Source organism: Phalacrocorax carbo, chromosome 3 (genome assembly GCF_963921805.1).
Source record: "Phalacrocorax carbo chromosome 3, bPhaCar2.1, whole genome shotgun sequence".
In the NCBI taxonomy this organism is placed as follows: domain Eukaryota; kingdom Metazoa; phylum Chordata; class Aves; order Suliformes; family Phalacrocoracidae; genus Phalacrocorax; species Phalacrocorax carbo.
In genome coordinates, this window is record NC_087515.1 from 61,885,779 (window position 1) to 61,900,639 (window position 14,861).

The 14,861-nt window shown below is 44.0% G+C and overlaps 1 protein-coding gene across 4 annotated transcripts in view; it reads left to right on the forward strand.

The window, feature by feature from the left end:
• TULP4 (TUB like protein 4) overlaps positions 1 to 14,861 on the forward strand; it is a 172,164-nt gene that overhangs the window by 114,104 nt on the left and 43,199 nt on the right. For all 4 annotated transcript variants that reach the window (XM_064447095.1, XM_064447098.1, XM_064447096.1 and 1 more), the window contains one exon: positions 12,771 to 12,951. In XM_064447095.1, the coding sequence (XP_064303165.1) occupies positions 12,771 to 12,951 (181 nt within the window). The remainder of the gene's footprint in view (positions 1 to 12,770; positions 12,952 to 14,861) is intronic.

Below are 14,861 nucleotides of genomic sequence, written 5' to 3' on the forward strand. Positions count from 1 at the left end.
TGAGAAAAAACAAACTTTCACTTTTTAATGTATCCTAAGAAGCGGCTGCTGCATTGTCTCCTGCTTTGTGATGGGGAAACAGTAAACAAGAAGAGCCCAAGGAATGCAAAGTGCTAATACCATAACTAAATGGGCTACAAATGTAACTCAACCTTTGCAAGACTGGCATTTTTTTGTTAGGCTAATGAATGAAAATATATACAGGCAATAATTTTCCAAGTATTTCCTATGCTACTAAGCCTACCTGCGTAAATAGAAGGTTGATCCATCATTTTTTATATTATTCAGTTTATAATTCAGTGAATTTTGGATCAGCAAAATAGATTTATTTCTATTAGTGTGATGCCATTATGGTGACAACTGTGAAGGCTGTTCCTATCATGAATACTGATGTTTGTCCGGATGGCTAAATCAGGGTGAACAGAACTAACTCAGCTTCCTTGAACTGCTCAGCATCTTCAGGAAAGACAGGCCAGCAAGATGAGGTGGGGTAGTTGCTCTTTATGTGAGGGAGCAACTGGAATACATGGAGTTCTGCCTTGGAGTGGAAGAAGAGAAGTTGAGAGCTTGTGGGTAAAAATTAAGGGGTAGGCAAATATGGGTGACACTGTTGTGGACATGTGGACATGACAGGCCACCTGATCAGGAAGAGGTAGTTGATGAAGCCTTCTACAGACAGACGGAAGTAGCCTCACAATCGCAGGCCATGGTCCTCTTGGGGGATTTCAACCATCCTGATATTTGCTGGAAAACCAACACAGCAAGACATGCATGATCCAGCAGGTTCCTCCAGAGCATCGAGGACAACTTTTTGATACAGGTGGTGGAGGAGCCAATGAGGCAAGATGTGCTGCTCGACCTTATAATAACGAACAAGGAAAAGCAGGTTGAGGAGGTGAGAGCTGGGGGTAGCCTTGGCTGCAGTGACCATAAGATGGTGGAGTTCAGGATCCTGCATGGTAGCAGCAGGGAAACAAGCAGGATTACAACCTTGGACTTCAAGAGAGCCAACTTTGGTCTCTTCAAAGACCTGCTTGGAGGAATCCCATGGGTTAGGGCTCTAGAAGGCAGGGGGGTCCAAGAGAGCTGGACAGTATTCAAGGACCACTTCCTCCAAGCTCAAGATTGGTGCATTCCTAGGAGGAAGAAGTCAAGCAGAGGAGCCTGGAGACCTGCATGGATGACCAAAGAGCTTCTAGAGAAACTCAGATGGAAGAAGGAGGTTCACAGTATGTGGAAAAAGGGACTGGCCACTTGGGAGGAATATAGGAATGCTGTCAGGGTATGCAGAGATGCAACAAGGAAGCCCAAGGCCCAGCTGGAATTAAATCTGGCAAGGGATGTCAAGGATAACAAGAAGGGCTTCTTCAAATGCATCAGCAGTAGAAGGAAGACTGGGGATACAGTGGGCCCACTGCTGAACAAGGAAGGGGCCCTGGTGACGCAGGATGCAGAGAAGGCGGAGTTATTGAATGCTTTCTTTGCTTCAGTCTTTACTGCTAAGTCTGGCCCTCAGGCATCTCAGCCCCCAGAGGAGAGAGAGAAAATCTGGAGAAGGGAGAACTTCCCTTTGGTTGGGGAGGATTGGGTCAAGAGATCACCTAGGCAAACTGGATCCTCACAAATCCATGGGACCCAATGGGATGCACCCACAAGTGCTGAAGGAGCTGGCGGATGTTCTTGCCAAGCCACTCTCCATCATCTTTGAAAGGTCATGGAGGACAGGAGAGGTGCCCGAGGACTGGAGGAAAGCAAATGTCACTATAATCTTCAAAAAGGGCAAGAAGGAGGACCCAGGAAACTACAGGCCGGTCAGCCTCACCTCCATCCTCAGAAAGGTGGTGGAGCAGTTCATCCTAGAGGTCATCTCTAGGCATGTAGAGGAAAAGAAGGTTATCAGAAGCAGTCAACATGGATTCACCAAGGGAAGATCATGCTTGACCAACCTGATAGCCTTCTACAATGGTGTGACTGGCTGGGTCGTCGAAGGGAGAGCAGTGGGTGTTGTCTGTCTTGACTTCAGTAAGGCATTTGACACTGTCTCCCATAGCATCCTCATAGGCAAGCTAAGGAAGTGTGGGTTAGGTGAGTGGACAGTGAGGTGGATTGAGAACTGGCTGAAAAACAGAGCTCAGAGGGTCATGATCAATGGGGCAGAGTCTGGCTGGAGGCCCGTAACTAGTGGTGTTCCCCAGGGGTCTGTGCTGGGTCCAGTCCTGTTCAATATATTCATCAGTAACCTGGATGAAGGGATAGAGTGTAACCTCAGCAAGTTTACTGACGATACCAAGCTGGGAGGAGTGGCTGATACACCAGGAGGCTGTGCTGCCCTTCAGCAAGACCTGGACAGGCTGGAGAGCTGGGCCGAGGGGCACCTGATGGCATTCAACAAAAGCAAACGCAAGGTCCTGCACCTGGGAAGGAACAACCCCATGCACCGGTACGGGTTGGGGGCTGACCTACTGGAAAGTGGCTCTGTTGAGAAGGACCTGGAAGTGCTGGTGGACAGCAAGCTGACTGTGAGCCAGCACTGTGCCCTTGTGGCCAAGAAGGCCAACAGCATCCTGGGCTGCATAAAAAGGAGTGTGGCCAGCAGGTCAAGGGAGGTTATCCGCCCCGTCTACTCTGCCCTAATGAGACCACATCTGGAGTACTGTGTCCATTTTTGGGTCCCCCAGTTTAAGGACAGGGAACTGCTCGAGCAAGCCCGGAGGCGAGCTACCAAGATGATCAGGGGGCTGGAGCATCTCCTTTATGAGGAAAGGCTGAGCGCCCTGGGTTTGTTCAGCCTGGAGAAGACCGAGGGGGGATCTTACCAATACTTACAAATATCTGAAGGGCGGTGTCAGGAGGATGGGGCTGGACTCTTTTCATTAATTCCCAGTGACAGGACAAGGGACAATGGGCACAAGCTGGAACACAGGAAGTTCCACCTCAATATGAGAAAAAAACTTCTTTCCTGTGAGGGTGACAGAGCAGTGGAACAGGCTGCCCAGGGAGGTTGTGAAGTCTCCTTCCCTGGAGACATTCAAAACCCACCTGGACACAGTCCTGTGCCCCCTGCTCTGGGTGTGCCTGCTCAAGCAGGGGGGTTGGACAAGATGATCTCCAGACGTCCCTTCCAACTGCTACCATTCTGTGATTGTGTGATTCTGACAATGCAAACGCAGTTGGCCTTATTAGCATTCTTGCAGAATGTAATTTCTGAGGTACAGTGGTGACTTTTTTCCTTTGGGAGCAGATGGGGGAGGAGGCTGAAGGAAGAAGCATAAAGACAGGCCTAAACTTCAAAAAGGGGAATGTCCAAGAAACAGAATTGGATGCAGCGGCTGAATATGCAGAGGTGCCCAGGGTGGCATCTTTCGTACAGCAAGACATGTGCCAGACAGAAAAGGAACAGAAATGGTGAAAAGCAAAATGCTGAAAGAGCAAGGTACGGTTTGCAAAGTGGGTAGGTGGAAGAGGAATCCTCCAGACTTTGGAAAAACAACCCTGGAGAACGTTAAAACCAAAAGCTTAATTTTTTATGAGGTCATTCATGGTTTACTTGGTCACAAGATGCTGGTGAGATTTCTGCCCTGGGCTACTGCTTCACTGTTGAGAGACTCCTCACTGAATCTGAGGAAATTAAAAGGGGGTCCTGGAACATCTTAGTTTGAAATGCAGCAAGTTCCTCTGTCCAACTAGTACATCAAAGATTAGGAAGGATCTTGAATATGAACTAACTTAGCTGCTAGCAGAAATAATCATGCCTCTGTTCTAAGTCTTGAAAGGCAGCACTATTCTCCTGCAATACATTTAGAAGAGGTTTTAAGAGTACCCAAGAAATGTGCATATAAGGTTTACATCTGCACTTTGCATCTGGTTAAAGTAAAAATTGAACACGGAATCAGAAAATACCTGTAAACTGGTCTGAAAAGACCTAGGTAAGATGTTTCTTCCAGAGGGAGATCACGACTCTAGTCTCTCAGAAGTCTTTGCATGTGTCATTAAAAGCGATGGCTAGAAAAGAATAGCTGTCATGATGTATTTAGTTCTGAAAAAGTCAACAAGTTCCAATGCAAACAGGCCTCCCTTAGGATTTCCTGACAGAAATACCTGCGTGTGTGCTTTGGCGTAGTGGGGATATAGCCTCTGCATGAATGATTTGGCAGGTGTAGAAATGCCAGCAAATTATAACAATACGTATTTTAGTTACTGTGTTTGGATAGCTTAGCAGTGCCGAGAGAAGAACTGGCCAGGAATCAGTCTGCAAAGGGGAAGACTAAGTAGTCAATTCGCTATGAGAAATGGGAACAGTGGGTTTGCCTTTATGTCACCCTATATGTTTTAAAATATTTTTTTTGTTAAAATACTTACTGTTGTTGCAAATATTAACTGTTGTGAGATAACAACGTTTAGAGGTTATATATGTCATTTGCATTACTTAGGGCTGTAGAAGGCTTGAGAACTTCAAGTTCAATAAAGCTCCATTTGCTGTACTGGTCCAGTAAGCAACGTCTAGGACACGTTTAGCCCTTTGCCTTTTTCTAATGTGATCAGTCGTTTCCTGGAAAAACTTCATGTGGTCACTTTGTCCTTCTAGCTGCCATCTATCCTATGGGAGAAGGAAGAGCTATAACTCAAGAAATTGTTCAGTGGAATTACCATAAAGCTGGCAACTTAGAATCATACAATGGTTTGGGTTGGAAGGGACTTCTAGAGGCCATCTAGCCCAACCCCCCTGCAGTGAGCAGGACATCTTCAACTAGATCAGGTTGCTCAGAGCCCCGTCCAACCTGACCTTGAATGTTTCCAGGGATGTAGCATCCACCAGCTCTCTGGGCAACCTGTTCCAGCGCTTCACCACCCTCATAGTAAAAAATTTTTTCCCTATATCCAGTCTAAATCTACCCTCCTTTAGTTTAAAACCATTACCCCTCGTCCTGTCACAACAGGACCTATAGTCCTCCTTTAAGTACTGAAAGGCCACAAGAAGGTCTCCCCGCAGCCTTTTCTTCACTAGGCTGAACAACCCCAACTCTCTCAACCTGTCCTCATAGGAGAGGTGCTTCAGACCTCTGATCATTTTTGCGGCCCTCCTCTGGACCTGCTCCAACAGGTCCATGTCCTTCTTGTGCTGAGGGCTCCAGAGCTGGATGCAGCACTCCAGGTGGGGTCTCACCAGTGCAGAGTAGAGGGGCAGAATCACCTCCCTTGACCTGCTGGCTACGCTTCTTTTGATGCAGCCCAGGATATGGTTGGCCTTCTGGGCTGCGAGCGCACACTGCTGGCTCATGTCCAGCTTTTCGTCCATCAGAACCCCCAAGTCCTCCGCAGGGCTGCTCTCAATCTCTTCCTCCCCCAGCCTGTATTGATATTGGGGGTTACTCCGACCCAGGTGCAGGACCTTGCACTTGGCCTTGTTTTTCCTCATGAGGTTCTCACAGGCCCACCTCTCCAGCTTGTCCAGGTCTCCCTGGATGATATCCCATGCTGGTGTGTCAACTGCACCACTCAGCTTGGTGACACCTGCAAACTTGCTGAGGCCTGACACCATCCCGCTGTCGATGTCATTGATGAAGATATTAAATAGTACCGGTTTCAGTATGGACCCCTGAGGGACACAGCTTAGGGAAGATGAGGCCACCTGATATTTCATGACAGATGACATTAATTTTCAGAACATTTCAGTGTATTCAGGAATTTAAATGCCATCTGTTAACGCACCTTGAATAGTCCAGCAACACAGGTTCTGTGTTTCTGTGAAAATTTTGGTTTTTAAATAATCAAATTATACTAGGATGGAGTCTACTAGATTAATTTTCGATGCTGTTTTAATTAGCTGAGTCTGTGAGTTGTTCTGCTTCCCTCAGCCATCAGATGTACATTCTTTGTAGCAAGTCAAAGGGGTTCTTTTAAAAATCCTGGGCCAACAGGAGTAAAGCAGACATTCCTTTTCCAACCTCCTGGCATCACAATACTGGAATCTCTCACTTTAACAGTGCTATCCTGAAGCAATCTCCAGTAGCTTGTAGTAGCTAAAGTTAAGTCCAGCTTCTAATACTTCAACTTGAGCTTCAGTCAAAGGCTCAGCCATTGCTCTGATACAGAATGACAGCGCGTGTTCCAAAAATGTATTAATGAGATTTCCTGGGAGTTTTGCTTAATCGGCAACATTAGAAGCCTTCAGGTTTCTACTAAATGTCATGAAGGAAATGTCTTATTTTACCAATATCTATTTGCAACAGTGTTGACTATTCAGTTTGTACAATGAAAACCTCAGTCTGGGAATAATCCTTTCTGTTGCCCATCATATAGACATCAAGTCACTGAATATATTATTGCTGGGATTGGATTATCCTTGGTTATTATAGAAGTCAAAGTGACTGTAGTTCTGGAAAGCTTCTTGGACAATGAGGACAGGCTAGGAAGTAAGAATGGGCAGTAGGTAGGTTCCCTGCAGGTCTAAGTCAGCACAGTTTCATTGACTTCATGAAATCATTATGATTTATAGACTTTTCTCAGCTACTGCTTATGAGATGTGGTGAGATGGTGGGATCTCCCCCTTTCCTACTGGGCTAGTGTATTCAAATTAACATAAAGCTTGAAAATTCTTACTGTTTGTGAGCTCAATTTGCATACAATAAACCAAATTAAATAGCAACAAAATATATTTTGTGCAAAAATAACATCACTGTTAAAGAATTACAGTTCTTTTGTGTAGTAGTGGGCCTCCTGAGCTGGACCTTCAGTGTGCCAGGTCTGTGGCTACTCCGTTTTAGCTCTGTTGATCTCAATGCTGCCGAACCATTTTCTGCTAGTACTGTATCTGGTCCAGACACATAATGGCATCACAACAGATCTTACAGTAATAGCAACAGTTCAGCACAACAGATCCACATGTAGTGAAATCACTGAACAAGTTCAAGTCGTTCCTCTTGGGCTGAATTTTTTAGGTTCTTGGCTGTTCTAGTGTTCATTTCTTTGTGAAAAAATTAACTTCAGAGCAAAATACCCCATCTTTTGATTACCACATGTCTTTTAGGAATTGGCACATTTCAGACAAAATTGAAGGCTTTCTGAAATCTGGGGCATTTAAAGGGACTGCAGTCTTGAATTTCATGGATAATAGTTTAAAAAGTGATGAAAAACCTTTTTATTTACCAAAACTACCTTGTGAAACTCATCACAAGTTACCACAGAGGCTAAAAGGTCAGCACATTTCAGAGAAGGGTGTTTTTCAGGTATTTGGATTTGTTATAATAAGTAACAGTCACCCCAAGCTTGGGTTTCAGGGCTGAACCCAACTTTCAGCTCTTGGTACGCTTAGAAAACTGTGTGTGAATTATCCCGATGCTGTTTATCAGCATTTTCCCTTCAAAGCATACAGCATCAGGGCTCCACTGGAGACTGCTCTGCGTTTGTATGACCTTTAATCAGCTACAGCTTCACTGTAGTGCAGGTTTTATTATGTTTGATACGTTTTGTAAAGAAATAATGCACTTACGTTGTGTAACTGACTCATACTTTGAATGTATTGCGTGATTTTAGGTTTTTTATTATCAGATTGTGTATAACTCTACAAATACAATTCTGCAAGTGGTAATGTATGTAAAAACAGTTGAAATAATGAACAGTATGAAAGGGAAAGAGATAAGAAAAGAAGAGTAGAACAAGGAGTCAAAGAACCACTTCGATATAAGTACTTGGGATTTTTTTTAATTACTATTATTATCATTTAGCTTTTGTATTCAAGGGTTAACAAACCACAATAACTTGTTTCTACCTTTTTCCAACATTCCCACAGACGTCCTAGATCTGCAAATACCTGAAAAATATGAGTTTAGGCAGCTACAGTACAGCCTTTTAATTTCTCCATTGGATCCTTCAGAAGGAGTATCCTGTGGCTCAACCTTTTTTCTGAAGGTCAAGAGAATTTTATTCATCTGACATAAGTAGCTTGAGTGTGGCATTTATAACTTGAGTAATGTTACGGATGATAACACCATTAGACATTTTTACAGCTTCAGCAGGAGTTCAGCCAGAGGGACTATCAGCCTGATAAATGCTTTCATCTTAAAGGTTGTATTGCTACAATAACCCCGAAACTTAGAGCTGCTCCTTGAAACCTATAGCCTGGCTAAAGAGATGAAGAGTGCCCTCTGACATTTCTGGGTTGCTAAAGAGCACTCTCAGGTTCCAGTGCAAGAATTAAGATGCCCACATGCAGCTGTTCTGATCTGAACTGGAAATTACTGTAGGACTTTGTAATTTTAAATGAATTGGGGGCAGTGCTACTTGAAAGAATTAGTTTTAGACTGAGATGAAACTGAACTCTGGATGATGAATCCCAACATTTTGTTCCTACCCAGTTATAAAGTGTTTCTACTGGCTTTTAGGAGGCAGAACTCTTATACTGCTGTTTTCAGAAACAACAGAGAGTTTCACCTCCTCTGTCTGGGTATTTTGCAGTTATAAAACTCCTAGGAGACTGGTAAAAAACTAATCTATAGAGCAGGCTGAAAGTGGTGTGAGAAGCTAACAATGACAACTGGTAGGATTTCAGCTTTGTAGAAGTTGTTCTGTAGAGAGCTGAAAGACAGTGGTTATGTTCTGAAAGCAGATAGTGAAAGTGGCTGTGCACGGACTCTGCGTGTAAAAACAATTGAAATAATGAACAGTGTGAAAGGAGATGGGATGATACAAGTGGAAGAATAGTAGAATAAAGGACTACAAGGGAAGGGAGTGTGAGATGAGCAAAGGTCGGGTCCTTGCTTTTTTATCTAAGAATAGTAATCTGAGGCTTGTAGCAAACTATAGCTGCTGTTTTAACCCAGCAACTATTTAACACAAAAATATTTGTAACATGTAATGGTTACAGTTAAGACAGCCAGGTACTGTTTTTTCATTGCTTCTGATAATGTGAAACAGCTCCATTGATTTTCTTAAAATGTTAATGACTTCACTGGAGTTCTTCTGTTAAACTGCTATTCTAGTTTACAGTCTTCTGTGTTTCCTGATCATCACCTTGATCATAGAAAAAATGTTAGTACCTTTTTTGTTTTTCAACTGAGACATTTGAAGCCATGCTCCCTTTCTGAAACTTTCAAAAGTGCAACCATGACAATTGCTTCCTAGGTGAGTACTATTGCATAAGTCTGATATAATACACAGTTTGCATGCTGTAAGTCTGGCATGACATCTCAGAAGGAAGATAGAAAGTAAGACCTCTGACAGCAGAGGTCAACAAGGGCAACTGGAGGCTTTGAACAGCAGCTGTACAGGAAGATCCTAAGTAGGCTACAATTCTTCAGCGAAGGGATTAGACAATAGAGGTCTATAAAATTGTGACCAATGTTGCGAATGTAAGTAGGCAACAATTATTCTATATTTCTTTCAGTGTTAAGAGGTAAAGGTTACCAAGTGAAATTATCAGTTCTCAAAGAGGCTGTGTTTTTTGCTGAAAGCTACATGAGTGTGCAGGGGAGGTGCCTGTTTAGTGCATCCTGTACTTTTACTCTTCCCCAAACACTTGACCACTGTTGGAGATAAGATGCAAGGCTAGATGAATTTTTGATCTGGGCATATAATTGTTAGAATCTTAAATTTACACGCACCAGTAATAGCTGGCAGATTTGAAGGGGAAGTATAAGATTTGTCCTTCCTTTTAGCTTCATTTTTACTGCTGGCTAGTTTTCAAGATGATGAGTGCCTTTAAACTTGCTTTAAAACATAGTTGCCTCATATGGAATTACGTGATAGCAGCAGCAGCCTTAGCTAATGAGAGTGTCCCCTGGGAGACAGTCCTGAAGGTCAGAGGGGTCCAGGAAAGCTGGGCATTGTTCAAGATGGAAGTCTTAAGGGCACAGGAGCAGGCTGACCCGTCTGCCGTAAGATGAACTGGTGGGAAAGACGACCAGCCTGGCTGAAGAGTGAGCTTTTGCTGGGACTCAGGAAAAAAATGAGAGTTTACCACTTTTGGAATAAGGAGCAGGCAACTCCAGAAGAGTACAGGGATCTTGTTAGGTCACGCAGGTTGAAAATTAGAAAGGCAAAAGTCCAGCGAGAACTCAGTCTGGCCACTGTTGTGAGAGATAACAAAAAATGTTTTTACAAATGTATTAACAACAAAAAAAGCCAAGGAGAATCTTCAACCTGTCTTGGATGTGGGAGGGATCATTGCCACCGAGGATGAGGAGAAGGCTAGGTACTTAATGCCTTCTTTGCCTCAGACCTTAATAGTCAGACCAGCTACCCCCAGGGTATTCAGCCCCCTGAGTTGGAAGGCAGGGACAGGGAGCAGAATAAAACACCCATAATCCAGGAGGAAGCAGTTTATGACCTGCTGCACCACCTGGACACTCACAAGTCTATGGGGCCGGATGGGATCCACCCGAGAGTGCTGAGGGAGCTGGCGGAGGAGCTTGCCAAGCCACTCTCCATCATTCATCAGCAGTCCTGGTTAACAGGGGAGGTCCCAGACGATTGGAGGCTTGTCAATGTGATGCCCATCTACAAAAAGGGCCAAAGGAGGATCCAGGGAACTACAGGCCAGTCAGCCTGACCACAGTACCGGGGAAGGTTATGGAATGGCTCATCTTGAGAGCACTCACCAAGCATGTGCAGGACAACCAGGGGATCAGGCCCAGCCATCATGGGTTCATGAAAGGCAGATCCTGCCTGACCAAACTGATCTCCTTCTATGACCAGGTGACCTGCCTAGTGGATGAGGGAGAGGCTGTGGATGTTGTCTACCTAAACTTTAGTGAAGCCTTTGACACCGTTTCTCACAGCATTCTTGTGGAGAAACTGGCTGCTCATGGCTTGTACAGGCATACTCTTCATTGGATATAAACTGGTTGTATGGCCGGGCCTAAAAAGTGGTGGTGAATGGAGTTAAATCCAGTTGGTGGCCGTTCACAAGTGGGGTTCCCCAGGGCTCAGTTTTGGGGCCAGTCTTGTTTAATATCTTTATCAATGATCTGGACGAGGGGATTGAGTGCACCCTCACTAAGTGTGCAGCTGACACCAAATTGGACGAGTGTTGATATGCTCGAGAGCAGGAAGGCTCTACAGCGGGATCTGGACGGGCTGGATCGATGCGCCGAGGCCAATTGCATGATGTTTAACAAGGCCAAGTGCCACGTCCTGCACTTGGGTAACAACAACCCCATGCAATGCTACAGGCTTGGGGAAGGGTGGCTGGAAAGGTGCCCAGTGGAGAGGGACCTGGGCGTGCTGGTTGGCAGCCGGCTGAATGTGAGCCAGCAGTGTGCCCAGGTGGCCAAGAAGGCCAACAGCATCCTGGCTTGTATCAGGAATAGCGTGGCCAGCAGGAGTAGGGAAGCGATCGTGCCCCAGTACTCAGCACTGGTGAGGCCGCACCTCAAATACGGTGTTCAGTTTGGGGCTCCACAGTACCAGAAGGACATTGAGTTGTTGGAGCATGTCCAGAGAAGGGCAATGAAGCTGGTGAAGGGTCTGGAGCACCAGTCTTATGAGGAGCGGCTGAGGGAACTGGTGTAGTTTAGTGTGGAGAAGAGGAGGCTGAGGGGAGGAGACCTTATCGCTCTCTACAACTACCTGAAAGGAGGCTGTAGTGAGGTGGGTGTTCGTCTCTTCTCCCAGGTTACTAGTCATAAGACTAGTGATAAGATGTAGCCTCAAGCTGCATCAGGGGAGGTTTAGATTGGATATTAGGAAAAATACCTTTACTGAAAGAGTGGTCAGGCATTGGAACAGGCTGCCCGGAGAGGTGGTGGAGTCACCATCCCTGAAGGTGTTCAAAAAATGTGTAGACATGCCACTTTGGGGCATGGATTAGGAAGCATGGTGGTGTTGAGTTGTCAGTTGGACTTGATGATCTTGGAGGTCTTTTCCAACCTTAATGATACTATTTTTCTCTGATTTTATTCTATGATTTATCATTTTGTGGATTTATTAATGCTTATTTCCTGACATTTTTCTAAAATTCATCAAATATGTGGGATTTTAACTTGCTCAAAGCCTCAAGACAGAAAAATGCTTATAAAAAAGAAATTGTAGGTTCCAGTTAGTCTGACTTCATTCAGTATGCATTGGCTACGAGTAGTTTAAGGGCAAGAAAAAGCTCTGCATAATCTATTTTGTATTTGAAATGGTGGGTAGGCGCTCTTCTTCATCTCTTCCTGAATGTGTAACATATTGCCTTCCTCTTGGGCTATAATAATCTACTTCCAGTGTACTGGTCATATTGCTTTTTGCCTCTGTTTTTGGAAGACATTCTCCCACCTGCTCTCAGCTCGTCAACTGAACAACCTGTCCTCCTCTATTCAGATTTTTGTTTCTCACAAACTCTTCGAAATCTCTGCTAAGACCATGTTTTTGTCATCTGTGCCTTTTGATGTTGTTATGAATGATGAATACCTTGGTTTCTGCCACCAATTTTAGAAGTTTCTGTATAAACCAAGCATACTGCAGAATCTGTGGTAGCCCTTCTGCTAGCTCACCTTGGTGGTAGTAATGGCTAAGCTCAAATAAAGTGTAATGGCTCATATTAAAGTGAAGAAAATGCACCACACCGTGAAACATGACTTGCTCGGAGATTTTAGGAACTTACCTCTAGACTCTGGTGCTTCGTTCTTTATGTACATCTTTGGTTTTGGTGTCCTATTGTGGCATGTTTTCACATCCCTGTCTGCTTTGCTTTCAATTAATTTCCAGCATAGCTAGTTAATTATAAAATGCGTTTGAAGGAGGGTCCAGTGGCTGACATTTGGTGGGTCTGAGGGCTGTTCTGTTATTTTCAGGTGCTGTTTGGCACTGCTGATGGACAAGTTATTGTCATGGACTGCCATGGCCGAATGCTGGCCCATGTGCTCCTTCATGAGTCAGATGGCATCCTCAGCATGTCCTGGAACTACCCCAGCTTCCTGGTGGAGGACAGCAGCGAGAGCGACACAGACTCCGATGACTATTCCCCACCACAAGGTAGTGTTGTGTGCATGTCCTTCTGTTGGATGTTTACAAGTGCTCATGAAGATATCTCAAATGCCAGGGAGTAGTCAAGCTGTACTGATACAGTAGGATGGCCATGTTTTCAAGCTGGTAGAGGCTAGAAGATGATTCATTCCTGTGGAAGTAAGTGTGGGAGCTGGAGAAGAGGGCTGGTACGGGGGAGTGGGTTCATCCCCAGCTCTGCCACCAGCCACACTGCATGGCTTGCTGCAGATCGTACCTCATCTGTGCTGCTCTGCCTCTGTTTGCACAAATGAGATAACAGCACAAAGCTCAAAGTATTTAGTGAGGGTGAGTGAAAAATACTAGATAGGGGCATATCGGGTTTCACTGATAAGCAGATGTGAGATATTGCAATGGTACATATATATGGAGGTAGGTCAGAGGGCAGTCACAAAAGTTAAAGCATTGTTATACAGATTCGTGTGAAAAGACACCAGTACTAGACATAGCGGAAAGTACTACATCTTTAATTTTAAAGAAATCCTATGAAGCAGAGATAATGCTTATCATTATAGTCTCATCCTTGATAGTCCAGACATAAAGAGCTCAATAAATGCCATAGAAGGATTGGAAATGAAAACATTTCTTGCAATTACACAGGGTAGAAGAAGGGCGACTGAAGCTGTCTGGAGACACTAATTCCCGTGCTTCAGAGCACATTGCTAGTTTGAGGGTCAGGAAGAAATCTTTCCCTCCCCTTAAGTGTAACTATAACTCACTGGGTGAAATGTTTTGGTTATAAACTCTTTGGAAATCATCAATAGCAAAGACTTAGGAGGCCTAGTTATCCATGAATAGTACAGGGTAGGATGTGGTCATTGCTCCTTTCACCCCCATTCTTCTTTCTTAAGCAATGCTAATACTTCTTTTTGTTAATGCAGTTGATTAGTCTGTAAGATCTAGGTTAGCTGTTTCTGTATTCCAGTGTATAAAGTTCGAACTAAATTAAGGACTAACATAACAGTGATTGTATAATGAAAAAATGTAAATACATAATAGCTAGCAATAATTCTGAATCTGCATCTCAGATCTGAACCACTGAATTGAGGACTCTTGCAGTTTTAGCTCTAATTTGGATTCAGTCAAAACACCTACCTTTTCCAGAATCACATGTGTATATATGTCAATATAGTAAGCCTGTGTATTTAAAAAATAATGATAGAAGATAATGTGATCATCTAGTAAAATATTAGCATCTTTTAAACTGAGTTTTGTTTTGGCTTTCATGCCTCACTTTTTGTACTGGGTGGGATTTCTTGCCTTAGAAGAAAAGAAACAAACTTCACATTTCCTAGCAAGCTTCTAAAGCAAGACAAGGAACAACATTAAATTGGTTTTTCATTGCTTTTTTAAAATACTGAGGTTGCAGTTGGAGGATGATGAAGATGCAGAGTACACAGATGAGAACTTAAATGATCCAAATGTGCTAGCTTTTTCTGAGTCAATCAGGGGTGGGTGGACTTGTTACAAGCCTACAAGCCTATTTTAATGATTACCCAAACATGATGTGTTTTCTTTAGAGCAGATGCAGCATAAACTTCTCAAAGGTGACAAACCTTCGACTCACACAGATGTGTAGGAAGGACTGGAAGTTTGATGGGTTTTTCTTATCAAATTATATACACACAGAGATGCTAATTACTAGACACCTTTCTCCGAAGTGCTTTTTGATCAGCTTTTTTACAAGGAAGCAGTACCACTCTTAACTGTCCGTGCCATTTTTGTTGACTGAAAAGATGCTGGCTGGGCCTTGAGAGGCACCTTATCATGGGCCAGCAGCATCTCCTGTCAGAACATGTAAGCAAAAAGTGTTAAACAGCAAGTGCTACGGATGATATTGGTCATTAAGTAATTGAACAAGGGAATTTCAGTGAATACTA